Genomic DNA, 15255 nt, shown 5'->3' on the forward strand with positions numbered 1-15255 from the left:
GAAAACAAGGGGGGGAAAAAGAGAGAATGTGCAGTTCTGTTTCCGTGTCAGTGTGACACGTGTGTCCGTAGAGACAGGTATTCAAGAACTGCCGGTCAACCCAGGCTTCAGCGAACCCCGCCCCCCACATGATTCTGCGGGGGCTCAAGTCTGAGAACCGGGGGACTAGAGGGACACCAGTCTTTACTTGACTTTTCAGGCCTGCCCTGGAGTCCCCAGGTGTTTCCACTTCCCTGGCCTCGGCCTCATCACTGCCATCTTTGAGGACCTCACACCAGCCCTGCACTCCACGCTTCTCCGAGGTCCTCCTCCTGCCTTCCGGGTGCTCTTCCCTCTGTGCTCTCCCTGCACCAGCAGACCCGCCTCCCAAGCGCTCACCCAGATGAGGCGTCATCTTTGGTCACAGGACCCTCCCCCGCCCCATGACCCCCCCCCCAGGCTGGGGGAGGCCTACCTGGGAGGCATCCATGATGCCCATCATGGGGAACAGGACCAGGGGGAAGAGCGCCGTGACGGCCAGGGGCAGAGCCTCCGTGCACCAGAAGAGGGCCATGAGGATGATGGCGTAGGCGCAGTAGGCTTCCTGCGGGCAGGAGGAGAGCGGTGGAACTGTTAGAGCCCCGTATCTGGTTGCCTGCTGTCCCAGAGAGAGCAGACCCTTTGTAGCCAGGTAGGGAGAGACGAGGAAATCCAGTCTGGAATCCCATGGAGGACCCGTTTCCCAAGGGAAAGACGCAGGCTCTGTTCAGGGAGAGGAAGCAATTCGGGAGTGAGCAACCAGACCCAAACCCAACCTACTGCGGTGCAGTGGATTCTGACTCCAGGGTTTTCCAAGGTCAACTGGGCAGCAACAGAACACCTCACCTTCCTCCCGGGGCAGGAAGGCTGGTGGGTTTTCGTTGCTGACCTTGCAGTTGGCAGCCCGATGCTTCTCTAGGACCCAGCGAACCGATTTCACGCCACTGGATGGAAGCTGTGAAGACCGCTGAAGTGACACACACGGTGGAGTCCTGGTGATGCGTTGGGCTGCGATCTGCATGGTCGGCAGTTCAAAACCACCAGCAGCTCCTCCGAAGAAAGACTGGGCTTTCTACTCCCGTGGACAGTCTCGGAAACCCACAGGGGGTTGCTGTGAGTCCCCATTGACGTGATGTCGGTGAATTCGGTTTGGTTTTTGGGATACACTTACCACGGTGAAAACCAAACGCAAGCAAAGTGAGATTCTCAAGGCCTTGCCACCATGTCTTTGACCTTGAGACACCTGGACATGCTACAGGGGGTTGGAGGGGCTGGATATCAGGCACCCACCACTCCGTCGGAGGCCAGAGACTGGGCACTGTGGACCCTGGCCTGGTCCCCGCCCAGCCTTCCAAGGAGTGTTTTCCTTTGTGTGACTAGTTGCTTCACTCTGGGCCCATTCACTGCCGGGAGGTCTGCTCTGTGACTTGGTTCTGTGGCCTCTGGACCCTTGGGGCTCACAACGCAGTGGGCTTTAGCGGTGTTGAGAACGAAAACAGGGCGGGTGGAGGCGAGAACCACGGAGTGTCTCCCTCCTGGTAATCTGCCATGGGAGATGCCTTGCACAGCGTCAGAGGGCACCCTCACATTTCTCAAACAAGTGAAAGGGTCCCCAGCCGACACAGAGCAGGGACATTGAGCATTGGTCCTGGGGGTCTTTGGGTGCAAGAAACTCCTTTACTCAGGCAGCCCCTACGTGCAGGAGGACCCATGCAGGCATGGGGAAGGACTTCTGGCAGGATGGAGCCCCAGAGAGCCAGCCCCACTTGCCGGTCGGAAGGACTGGGAACTCATTAGATAAGAAGCCTCCAGAAGAGGGGGCTGTAGAATCCAAGCCTCCTCCTGCCCCGCCCCGGGCACCGGCGCCTTCTTTTCTGGCTGAAGCTGGCGCTTGGTGCTGGGGTTCCTTGGACAATGGGACTGGAAGAAAGCTGAGCCAAGGGGGGCTGCTCCTCCCCTCTCCCCACCCAAACTGCTCTGCCCTTGGATGTCTCCCCATCAGGTAGTGTCTAGGCCACCCCCCCCCCATCCTTGGTACCCCGCCCAAGGCTGGGGAAGGGTCCCTTGGGCTGCAGGGGGTGGGCTGGGGGAGAGGAGGCAGCTCCTTATGGAGTAATGCTGAAGAGCTAGCTCGGTCGTTCCTGCACGGAGCTCATGTAAGTCAGAAAGGTGGGTACGGTGGACTCCTTCCAGATGGGCTCAGAAAGAGCGAGAGGTTTACCCAAAGTCTCAGGACTAGGGAGTGGCGGGGCCAGGTTGGAACTCCAGGCAAGGCAGCTGTATCACACCACTCCCAGGGCAACCCCAGACCACCCACCTTGTGGCCTGCACACACCCTGAGTTGTACCTACCGTCTCCAGCCCGCCCCAGTGCACACCGCACTGAAAGCTCATAAAGTTTGTCTGCCGGCAGGTTCACTCTCTCTCCTCTAAGCATCCACTGCTTCTCCCCCAACCTGGACTTGGACCAAGGATGGTCCCAGAGGTGGGGCCACCTTGACCCTTGCCCAGAGGCACACCCCTTTTCTTTCCAAGCAGGAGGCCCTTTCTGCTGATGCTGGCGTTTCTCCTCACCCGCTTCCTCACCTGCAATGATTGACTGCCTGTTACCCTCCTCACAGGCTAAGGGCAGGCCAGCCCGCACCTCGGACACACACTCATCCAGAATCTCTGGCCTGAGTCAAGGAGGGAGGCTGGGTGTCTGGCATTCTGCTGATCAAGAAGAATGCGTGGCTGATAGCCACAGCCAACGTGCTGTCCCCTGAGCATGCTCTTTTAAAAATCCCCTTTCCACAGATGAAGAAACAAAGGTACCTATAAAAGAAGTAAACCTCTCAAAGTCACGCAAATAGAGAGTGGAGAATCCAGGCCACACCTGGCTCCGTGTTTTCACCTTTGCCCAGAGACAGATTCCTTTTGCTAAGTAACACATTCCCCACATTTAACCCGCCTGGCACCATTGATTTCAAATGTAGGGGATGCCCTCCAGTCTTGAGGGTCCCTGGGTGAAACAAACGGTTAAGGGCTTGGCTGGTAGCCCAAAGGTGGCTGTTTGAGACCATCCAGGGGTGCCTTGGGAGAAAGGCCTGGTGGCCTCCTTCTGAAATATCAGCCACTGAGAATTCTTTGCAGCACAGTTCTGCTCTGACCCTCGTGGGGCCAGCGATGGACTCGGCAGCAATTGTTAATAAACATCGCATACAGATCAGGTGCTTCTAACTGTGATTTACAATAACACTGAGAGATGTATCAACATATTGTTTAGATCCATCAGCAATTAGGAATCACAGTTGCTCTTGCATCACTGCCTGACTTTTTTCAAAGTGTCCTGCATCCATATAATTCTTGATGGACTGGGATCTTAAAAGCTTGTGAGCGGTCATGTTGGACAGGCAACTATTACCTGGGAGAAAGAACAGCGATGACAATGGGAAGACCCATGGAGACAATGAGACCAAGCTCCAATGGACTACTCAACCATTCATCTCCATGACACCAAAATCCGAAGAACTAGATGGTGCCCAGCTACTCCTACCAATTGCTCTGAAAGGGATCACATTGGAACGTCCTGCAAAGAATGGGAGCAAAAAGTGGCACAGAATAAAAAGTCATGAAAAAGACCAGGCTTCCCGGTTGGATAGAGACTGGTAGAACCCTTTAGATGTAGGCCCTTGGGGACGCCTTCAGATCTGGAACTGAATTAATGCCTGTGGTTCAGTTTTTGCCACACAGTATACAGTAGGCAGGTCCATAAAGGGCACGATACGAATGTCAACCTGTGACATGCAGATGCTACAACCTCCCTTGCTGAAAGCGAGGAGGACTTGGAGGACTTGCTGATAAAGACCAGAGACGGCAGGCCTCGGAACGGATTCAGTGTAAACTAAGCCAAACTCCTCACAACTGGACAAAGAGACAACATCATGATCAACAGAGAGAGGACGGAAGTGGTCAGGGATGTCATCCTGCTCGGATCCGAGTCAGTGCTCATGGAAGGAGCAGTCAAGAGGTCCAACAATGCACTGCATTGGGCAAACCTACTGCCCGAGACCTCTTTAAAGTGTTCCCGAGCCAGAAGGACACTTTGAGGCTGTGGCAGGCCATGGTATTTCCAATCACCTCACACATGTGACAGTTGGATAATGAATGAGGAAGGTGAAAGAAGAATGAATTCATTTCAATGATAGCACTGGGGAAGGGCTTCCAGAAGGACAAACAAACCTGTCTTGGGAGCTGTACAGCCGGAATGAGAAGAGAGGACGGTGAGAGTTCGTCTCAGAGATGTTGGACATGGCATCAGGAGAAAGGAGTCCTGGGGAGAAGGACATCATGCTTGGTAAAGTGGAGGGTCAGCGAAAGAGAGGAAGGCATGGATTGACACAGTGGCTGCCCCGATGGGCTCTGCCCTAACCACGATTGTGAGGATGGCGCAGGACTGAGGGCGCTGTGTCAGTGCGGTTGTACACAGGGTACCTAACAACAACAGCCTGGTTCATGAACAAGCACACACCTTTTGAATTGCATCTTTTCATGGCTTGCAACTTCGAAATGAGTGATTTTTTTGGTGATCCAGTGCATTTAAAAAGCAACATCCTGAGAGAGGTCCACAGGACAATCAATCCCCCAAATGGATCCAAATCCCTACTTTCAGGTAAAGGGAAAGAATTTCTGTAGTGCCGAATCCTGTGCCCTCCCTGAGTCACCTCAGGGATCTTTTAGACTTCCAGGTGTGAATCCCCTGAGGCTCTCATCTCTGGATAGGAGCAGGAGTCTCTGGCAGTCCCCCAGGGGTGGTGTGAGCTGGGCAGAGAATGAACAGTGGTAAAGCCGAGCTGGATGGGCAATTTGCACACATTACCACTCTCATATCATGCTCATCCCCTAGTCATCGGTCAGTTTGTCGTACTATGGTGGCTTGTGTGTTGCTGTGAGGCTGGAAGTATTGAGGCACAAGGTATATGTGGTAGTTACATAATCTGGTGTCAATTTGAGAGGATTAAGAGTATGGGGGTGGAGTCTAATCTGTCGATTAGGATATAGCCAATGAGGCCTCTGTGTGGCCATGGCCTTCTCCTGAGGATTCTGAGAACTTCTGTATTTCCTCCTTGGAGGTGGGAGACACTTCCTCTTTAGGCTTACTCCCTGTAAGACATCCCTGTGGAGAAGACACACAGAGAGAGGCTGATGGAGCCAGACCTCTGGAGCCAGCAGAGGCCCATGGAGACCCCTGCCAGAGCTGAGTTGCTTACAACGCCATTGGATCCACAAGACTTCCCACCCACTGGCCTGCGCTCTTCCTGCATTTGGCGTCATTGCATGTGTTTCATGAGTCTGAAGAGGACTTTAGAGATTGGTATCAGACATATGGGCTAATATCGGACTTATGGACTTGATCTGGACTGGGCTGGGATGTTTTCTCAATATTCAATTGCTCTTGTATATAAAGTTCTTTCTTATACACATAGGAGTCTCTATGAATTTGTTTCTCTAGTCCACCCAGATTGACACATTATGCCACTGAGAACTTAAGTGTTCCTGAACCAAGCCATGGTATTTTCAATCGCCTCATATGCATGTGAGCGTGAGACCTTGGACAGGAAGACTGGAGGGGAATCGAAGTGTTTGACTTATGGTGCTGGTGGTGAAGAATGTTGAAAGTACCATAGACGTCGGAAGAACGAGCGTCTCTGTCTTGGAAGAAGGACAACCAGAAGGGTCCTTGGAGACAAGCATGGCCAGATTTCATCTCACGGACTTTGGACATTTTATCAGGACAGACCAATCCCCGGAAAAGGCCATCACGCTTGGTGAACCGGAAGGGCAGCAACGAAGGGAAGACCCTCAAGCAGGTGGACTGACACAGTGGCTGCAACAAGGAGCTCAACCCTAACCGCAAGGGTCAAGACGGCAGGACCGGAGAGCGCTCCCCTTCTGCTGTGCGTAGGACTACTGCGAATCGGAGCTGAGTGGGTGGCCCTGAACAACACCACGCCCTCTCCCTTCTTCTGCAGAACACGCATCACTCTGCAACCGGACACTTCGTTCGGTGAATTTCTTGATGGCTATCGCAATCTGTCCTTGGGTTGCAGTCCTTGACCCAGCGACTGGGGCTCGCAGACCCCGGGGAACAGTGATCCTGGCTGTCCCTGGCCACCCCAGCAGGTGCCCTGGCACCTACACAGAGTCGCCACTGAACGAATGAGTGAATGAATGTTAGGCACTAGGGTTACTGATGGAAGGCAGACCCAGCTGTTGTCGGCTGGCGCATGGGGTCCTGGCTGGGCAGGCTGCCCACAAGGGGGCCACACGACCTGAGCACGCAGGTCCACGCCTTACTTCTCAGTTAAGTAAATTGCTTAACCTCTCTAAACTTAGAGTCTCCTTAGAGGAAACCCACTTTCCAGGCTCTGTGAGAGGTGAGAATAGGAGCCCTGGTGGCGTCGTGGGTGACGTGCTGGGCTGCTAAGCAAAAGGTTGGCAGTTTGAACGCACCACCTGTTCCGTGGGAGAAAGATGCGGCTTTCTACTCCTGCAGAGATTGGCAGTCTCGGAAACCCACAGGGGCAGTTCCCTTCTGTCCTAGGGGATCATCATGAGTGGCAGTGAGTTTGGATTATGTTTTGGTCTTTTGTTTATTTTTTTAGAGTTAATAAATGTGAGTTTGCAGACAGACACTGTCAAGGACTTTCTGAGGAATGTGCTCCTGGGCTGCTAGAGAGCCCGGTGGACGCATCCAGGGTAGACTCTGGACTCTATGTGCGGGGTGCTGGTAAAGTACAGGCTGAGTTTGTAGGGCAGCGGCGGTTATGTCCAGTCTTTGAGGTGTTCCAGCGTATTCCTCCTGGTGATTGAAGGTTAACCCAGAGGTGGGAGCGAGCTGGCTCACTGTGGGTCACTCCTACTGCCCCTCTGCCCCTGGCAAGTGGGGATGCTGCGGGCAGTGGACATTCCTGGATCTGAGGACGGAGGCTCGACATGAGCGGAAGCCTACCGCGCACAAAGAAGTAGCCGGAAGAGGTCTGGACCAAGGAAGGCACCCATAAAAGGGCACATTTGAGGGGTGCTGAGGGTTAAGTAAGAGTTCAGTGGGTGAGAGGTGAAGGAGTAAACACAAACTCATTTCTATCAAGTTCACTCTGACTAGTTCTGAGACAGAGTATAACCCCCTCTTGGGGGTTTCCGAGACTTTAAATCTTTACAGGAGCACAAAGCCTCCTCTTTTTCCCCCTCGGAGCAGTGGGTGAGTTTGAACCACTGACCTGGAGATTAGCAGTTCAATACATAATTCACTACACCACCAGGGTTCCTTAGGAGTACATGCAGAGGGGCCAGAATGAAGCACAAAAGACCATGGTGTGATCTCAGAAGGGTGTGCGCTTGCACAGAGCCTTGTCTGCCCTCAGAAGGCTCTAGGACAAGATCTGGGAGTCGAGGCTGGACAAGGGGAGGCCCTTGAAGGGTTTTAAGTAGAGTGAATCTCTGGATTCGGGTTCTTACCTGTGACCGTTACAGAATCTCCTGTCAACTTGAGCAAAGGGGTGGAGTCTAGCCTGTCAATCAGGTCATAGCCAATCATGCCTCTGTGTGGGCATGGCCTTCTCCTGAGGATCTTGGGAACTTCTTCTTCCTCCCTGGAGGTGAGACTCACTCTCTGCCTTCCCGTTCCTACTGTGGAGACACTCACAGAGCTGGACGAGACACGTGGACACCGGTGCCAGCATTGAGATGCTTCCACTGCCACTGGATCCACATGACCTTCTACCCACTGGCCTACAATTTTCCTGCATTCAGCACCATTGCATGTGCTGTGTGAGTCTAGAGAGGAATTTGTGGACTACGTATTACCAGACCTGTGGGCTATTATCAGACTTATGGACTTGATCTGGGCTGGGCTAGGATTGCTTTCTCAATATACCATTGCCCTTTGATAGAAAGCTCTTTTTTGTACACACATGAGTGTCTATGAATTTGTTTCTCTAGTCAACCCATATGGACACATTACCCCTTTCTCTCTTTGTACCAGGTCTCTCTGGGAAGTCTGGTGGAGCTTTTCCTACCCCTTCTTTGAACAATGTTTTAAAATACATTACACACACAGCAGAGGGCTACAGAGGAGAGCAATGATAATGATGTACAGTTATTGGGATATGATGATGACATGGGTGTCTCTTTGCTAGCAAATAAAGCCTGCAGCTCTTTAACGACTTCCCTAATTCCAAAGTCCTGACGCACATCATCCATGAGTAGTCCAGGAAGCCGGCGACAAATCTGAGGCTCTAGGGGAACATCTGCGGGCTCCAGTAGCGGCTGTCGCATGTCCACGGTGCTTCGCTGTCTACATTCAGGCAGAATGAATCAACCGCGGTGATTCAATGAGTTTTCATTGGCTGAGTTTCAGAAGTCCGTCTCCCGGCCTTTCTTCCTTGTTCATCTTAGCTTGGAAGCTCTGCTGAAACCTGTTCAGCAACATAGCTGGGGGCGAGCTTCCACTGACAGGCAGTAAGATGCACTGACCAGGAATCCAACCTAGATCACCTGAATGGAAGGTGACAATTCTGTCACTGAGCTTCCCCCGTCCTCTCTTCTAGATGACTGACACAATGTCTGTGATTTTGAGCATAAGAGCTTACGGACCTTTTGAAGGCTTCCCATGAATTGGAACTTCCTGTGCTGCCCCGGGAAGGGGCCCTGGGGAATGGAAGGCTATAGAGGGAGGGAGACCATGGTTTCACACTCCCTGTTCAACCATAGACACACACTCGGGAGTTCACCTGAAGTAACCACGAGAAGCTTATTCCACTGCTAAATCCCAGGTTCCTGTTCTGACTCGGAGCTGGGACCATCCCTGAGTTGGGACCACAAGGAGAGGAGCCAGACTGGGCTTGAGGAAGGAGGTACAGAGTGGGCTGGGAGTGGCGGTGGGGTGGGGGACAGTTGATAGGACAAGTGCCTAATCCAACGGAGCCTGAATATTCAAAGGGGCAATAACAAGGCCACATCTCAAAATACAACTCTGACCCATAGCCTTTGGAGTAATTAGCCCCCAAATAGTCAGGACTGGGTCAAGAATGGCAAGTGCCTCTAGTTGTTGTCTGCACAGCTGGGAACTGAAGGATCGAGGTTCAAGTCTCCCCAGAGGCACCTCAGAAGAAAGGCCCGGTGACCAGCTTTGGAAAGATCAGCCACTGTTACCTCTACAGGGCCCAGTTCTAGTCTGACACCCCGGGGCTGGCCATGAGGGAGACTTGATTTGATGACAACTGGTTTAGTCCAAAAAACGAGCAAGGCCAATGCGCTCCCCAAGCCAATTACACAGGATGCCCCACCCCTAGCTGCCCCTCCTCCAGCTTCCCCATGCCAACCGCCTTCCAACCCACCCCTGCCACACACCCCTGACCCCACTGTAAAGCTTTCACTCAAAGTGGCAGTCTCCTTTCTCACAGCACACCCTGAAGAAAACTCGCGTTTGCTAGTTCGTTCCTTTGGGAGCTTTCTCCACCTTTGGGGAAATGACTAGGGAGACCTAGTGGTACAAGGGTTAAACCCCAGGCTCCTCACGGAAGGATTGGCAGTTCAAACCCATCTGGCAGCCCAGGGGTGGGTAGGAGACAAGGTCTGGCAGTCCGCTCTGGTAAAGATGACAATTTAGGAAATCCGCTGGGTGGTCCTGCTGAGTCACTGGCTTGGTTGCATCAGCGACACACCCTCTTCTGCCCTGAGACCAGAGGAAGACAGCAGCTGTCTGAGAGGTGGAGGGAACAAGAAGAGGTAGAGCGTTTGTGTCCGGGCTGGTCTGCCGAGGCCACCAGAGGACGAGATCGCAGGGAAAAATGAGGAAAGAGCCGTTGTAGACCTCACAGCAGCCAGGCCACGCCCAGCGCACTTGACAGCTGAGGAATCCACCCTGCTGTCGAATCCTTGACTGTTAGGAGGCGCTGATAAGCAAGGGCTCGGTTTGGCAATCTGGGGGCAAAATCCAAAGGAAAGTTCCTCTTCCAGGGATTTGGACTTAGAAACAGATTGCTATTTTGAATTCTACTAGCAGGTGTCCTAGAGGTCAGAAAACGACCTCCCACAGCCCTCGATGGTGTGTGTGTGTGTGTGTGTGTGTGTGTGTGTGTGTGTGTGTTCAGAAAACGACCTCCCACAGCCCTCGATGTGCTCAGGTTACACGCCTCTGCATTCTGGTGTGTGTGCGCGCGCGTGCGTCAGAGGCCATAGAGGCCACCGTGCCGGCCCACCTCACTGAGGCCCTCTCTCTCTTTTGCTGCCCCTCCACTTCACCAAGCAGCGTGTCTTTCTTCAGGGACGGGCCCTCCTGGCCACGTGGCACCAAGTCTCACTTTGGTTTCTAAGGGGGAATTCAGGCTGCACTTCGCCCAAGACAGATTTGTGTGCCCTTCTGGCGGCTGATGCTCTTTCCTATTCCTTTCCAAGACCGTGATTCAAAGGCATCCATTCGTCTTCTGTCCTCTTTGTCCTTGACCATTGAAGGAGGCACGCTTTAGTCCTCAAAGTGACACCTTTGCTGTCTGACCCACGAACGATGTCTCCTGCAGCCGTTCTGTCCAGGCAACATGCTGCTGATTTCCTGACTGCTGCTCCCGCCAGTGTTGACGGTGAGGCCAGATCTCGGGAAATTCTGGACAAGTTCAATCCTTTCTCCGTGGGTCATGATGTTGCTTACTGGTCCGGCTATGGTAACTTTTGTTTCCTTTACGTTGAGGTGTAATCCAGACTGAAGACGACAGATCTTTGTTCTTCACCAGTAAGTGCCCCCAGGCCTCTTTGCTGTCGCCAAGCACGGTCGTGTCATGGGCATATGTCAGCTTTTTAACAAGACTTTCTCTGATCTAGCTGCCGTGTCCTTCTTCACACAGAAACTTCTCCGAATATTTGTTGACTTACTCATCTAGTAAACATGGTGAAAGATTGCAACCCCGATACACACCTTTCCTGAGGTCAAACCCCGTGGGGCTTCCCACGCTGGCTTCCTGGTCTATGAAGTGTTCTGGGTTTCCTGTGCTTCACAATGGTACCCCGACTTTGTTACGATCCACCCCATAGTCAATAAAACAAAGGTAACATCTTTCGGGTATGCTCTGGTTTCTGCCCAGCTCTACCTGACGTCGGCGACGATATCCCTCATTCCACGTCCTTTTGAAGCCAGCCGGACGTCCTGGCAGCTCCCCATACTGCTACAACCATTTTGAATGATCTTCAGCAAACTCTTAGGTGCCTGCGATATTAATGATCTTGTGCGATAATCTTCACATGCCGTTGGGTCCTGTCTCATGGGTGGGACAGCTGGTCTGGTCCCTGAGCGGACAGCAGTCCAATGGAACAGAACTGCTTGAATAGAGTGTTCTGGAGATAAAACAGGAGTCTACCCAACCCTGTGGCCAGGGGAACTCAGACGAGGGACAGCAGGGGGACAACGGGAATCAGTGTTTGCCCCTGCTTGCCAGGCAAAGTCCCTGGTTGGGCACAAGCAGCCGACTGCTCAGCGGCTAACGAAAAGGTTGGTGTGCCGTGCCCGCTCAGTGGTGCCTCGGAAGAAAGTCCCGGCGAACCACTTCTGAAACATCAGCCACCTGGGAATCCACGGGCCGCCATGAGTCAGAATTCAACTTGACGGCAGTGGGTTTGGCTTCGACTTAGCCAGGAACTCACGGAATGAGCTATAGCCTCTCATCTCAACAGCACTTAGCAACGAGAAGGTTTGGGGGGGGCCTCTTTACGCTCACGTACATCGTATATGCTTCCGAATGGGTTTGAACCCAGATATCTCTGACTCCAAAATCCATGTTTGCTTCACTGGACTCTGCCTTTTCCACCAACAGCCGAGAAGTCTCCGAGGCTAGGAGCAAGGGCCGCCCTGCAGTCCAAATTCCACAGTGAATTACCTGAATCTTATCAGGGCTGAGGAAGAGCTGGCATGGGGGAAGTTTTAGGTCTGCAGGTGTAGGTGTGCAGGTGACTTAGGCGAAGAAATTCCCCTTTCTGTTTGAGCTCTCAGTATCATAGGGATTTCAGCCAAGCCCTGGCCCAGCTAACATACCTGGGGTCTTGGGGGTGTTTTTATTCTGCTAACTTCCTAGCTACAGAGGATCTCTTTAAATGAACATGAGGAGCAAGGATGTCACTACGCAGACTGCGTGGTGCCTCGTGCAAGTCGTGGTATTTTCAGTCGCCTCCTGTGCACGTGAAAGTTGGGCAATGCATAGGAACGACCAAAGAATCGATCGATATCTTTGAACTGTGGTGTGGGTGAGGGCTCCGGAGAATACCTGGTCTGCCAGGAAGAACAGGCAGCTCTGTCTGGGAAGAATTTCGACGTGAGGAGGTCCAGGCCACGTCGCATGTACTTTGGACGTGCTAGCAGGAGAGGCTGGTTCCGGGAAAAGGAGCTCTTGCTTGGTGAAGTGTAGGGGTCAGCGGAAAAGTGGGAAGCTGTGAAGCAGATGGACTGACTGACACAGTGGCTTCAAGAACACGCCAGCTGAGGAAGGCCCGCGGGCCGGGCAGCGTTTTGTTCTGTGGTGCACGGCGCTGCTGTGTGTTAGACCGACTCGATGGCACCAGTCAACGACTAGCTGTTGGACCTTGGGCAAGTCATTTACTGTCCAGGAGGCTCCATCGTCTCACTTATAAAGCGGGAATCGTCGCTTCCCTCTCTCCCCTGGATTCGAGCTGACGTTCGAACTCACCCGATTGGAAGAAGGCTGCTCCGAACTTCAGTCCAGACTGCAAGGCCACAACCAGCAACCGGGCAACGTCGCCCTCAGGCACACGCCTCTAAAAGGGCAGGCTTGCCCTCTGGGAACTCGCCTGCCAGTTTCCATCCCGGTCCCCCAAAGCGGCAGTGCTCTGAGTGTTGGACGTGGGGTCGAGAGCCATGCCCCAATCCCCACATAGCCAGTGGGCAATTGTGTCTGCCCCGCCACGGTCCTCCCCGCTTCCCCTTCTCCAGCCCCGCCAGCAGACAGGGCTGAGTGGATCTGCTGTCCTGACTTCGGGATGATATCTTTCATCCATAATTAGTCCCACAGCCATGAATTCGTTGGCCTTCATCTTGGCCTGAGGCTAATGGTCTTCCTCCTCCAACGACTGGATTTGTCTTGCCTTCGTCCTGTTTAAGGCTTTCTAAAGGGGACTCTATAGAATATCTTGAATTCGGGGGCTTGGTCCCCACTAGAACACCCAAGGAAAGTTGTCGGGGGGACCAAGGGAGCTTTCAAATAGGAATCCATCAGGTCACCCTTTTGCTCAAAACCACTCAGCGCCCCTCATGAAGGAGCCCTATAGCGTAGTGGGTTACACGCACCGACAGGCCAGTAGATAGAAACCAGCCATCCTCCTCAGGAGAAAGAGAGGCTTTCTCTTCCCGTCAAGAATGACAGTCTCAGAAACCCACGGGGCCAGTTCTCCTCTGTCCTATCGGGCTGCTACAAGCCCAATCCAACTTGGCGGCAGCGAGGGAGCCCCTCATCACCCTCACTGTCATATCCCCATCCCTTTCCTTGTGGGCCGGCTAGACTGGTCAGACCTCCTCCCTCCTCTCCATACTTGATTTAAGCTCCCTGCCCCTCTCTCAGCCACCGAGTGCCAAGCTGGCCTTGTTTTCTCATGCCAAACTTCCCTCTACCCTCAGGCCTTCGCCAGGGCTGTGTTTCCTGCCTGGCTGACTCTTCATCCAGCACGCTGCTTGGCTGACTCCTTCTTCTCATTCAGATCTTGGGGTAAACCAGGAGGCCTTCCCTGACCAGCCCAGTGAGGGCAGCCCTTTCCCAAACCACACCTTGCATGACATGCATGCTCTTTTCTGTCTCCAGCCCCCTTGCCCGACTCCCCCCACAAGCTCCATGAGAGTAGGCGTGGTGTGTTTCTACCCTACTCACCTCCCCACTTCCAAACAGCACTTGTCACAGGGTTCACGACACTAACCCGTTGGCCATGGAGTCAGTGACAGTTCCTGGCAACCGCCCAAACGGCCGAGCAGAACGGCTCCCCCAGGGTTCCCAGGGTGTGGGGGGAGGTCAGATGCGCAGGCATTCCCTCCCCTGAGGGAATCAGGTTAATGACACCCCGAAGAGAGGGGCTATTTGTTTATATTTTCACAGGCAAAGGAGATAGGTGAATTTCTCTTCAACCAGCAAGGCCCAGAAGAAAGGAGGAACGCCCATGCTGTGATATGACCCTGTCCTGTTATTGAAGTTACCCAAAACGTCGAGGAGACCTCGCAGATTCCTGAGAATGGCGATCGCTGACTGCAGAGAAATTTCTTCCATTGCGGATGTTGTCTAAGGGACAATCTGGGACTCAATCATAACTGAACATTTTATACAATAGTGACTGGATTATTACTACAGACTGTTGCTTTGCTAAAAGATCAGGATTTTGGACTTGTCGATGCTATAATGTAATTGAAGAACATCATAATTGAAACTGCTCACAGTGACATTTGCCATAATTGTGAATTGTTCACTTGCATTAACCATGCTATGCTTATAAACCTTTCAAAAGATAGCATCCTAGACCACCCACTCATTGCTGTGTAACCTATAGTGCAGCCCCTTCCTGTGACGTATGTCTTTACCTGTAATTAGTGGGCTGGATTGCCCCCAAAAGGTATATAGGCATGGGTCAGCAATGTAGGCGGGACTTCTCTCTCGGACTCTGACCCTGAGCTCCTTGCTGCTCACTCCCTGGTCACTCCCCTCTCCCTAGTTCCCTTCCCCTCCTTCCCTTCCCCCTCTCTCCACGTGGACCACCAAGCTGGGCTGAGGTGAGCAATGTTGCTATGTATCATGCCTGACTGTATTATTGTAATATCTCTCATGCTCTCGATGACTTTAATATAATGCTTATATATCTCAACCGTACAATTGTGCATTACTGAACCCAGAAGTAGTATTACTGAACTCGTAGGAGTAGCAGCGGGTGGGGGCTGGGCCCCACACCCTCCCTCTGCGTCGTTATTTTTTAATTTAAAACTACACCAGGGGCTCCTGTCTCAGAAGCAGATGAGCAGGCCTTTCTTCTAAGGCCGCCTCTGTGCAGATGGAAGGGACCGAGCTTCGGGCTAGCCACCAAATGCTTTGGGGTGTGCACCCCCAGGGACTTGTACCGACTGAAAAACCGACCATGGAGTTCGTCCCGACGCATGTGCATCTGGGGAGAATTGCTCCGGAAGGTCTTCTGAAGTGGCTTGACGGCCATGAATCAGATCGCTAAA

General features: G+C 52.9%; 1 protein-coding gene across 1 annotated transcript in view; it reads right to left on the reverse strand.

The window, feature by feature from the left end:
- SLC13A2 (solute carrier family 13 member 2) overlaps positions 1-15255 on the reverse strand; it is a 28877-nt gene that overhangs the window by 8496 nt on the left and 5126 nt on the right. Inside the window, exon 2 of the mRNA XM_004707330.2 lies at positions 455-583. Within this exon, the coding sequence (XP_004707387.1) occupies positions 455-583 (129 nt within the window). The remainder of the gene's footprint in view (positions 1-454; positions 584-15255) is intronic.

This window comes from Echinops telfairi, unplaced genomic scaffold (assembly GCF_000313985.2).
Source record: "Echinops telfairi isolate 266 unplaced genomic scaffold, ASM31398v2 ScPeMD7_7458;HRSCAF=8496, whole genome shotgun sequence".
NCBI lineage: Eukaryota > Metazoa > Chordata > Mammalia > Afrosoricida > Tenrecidae > Echinops > Echinops telfairi.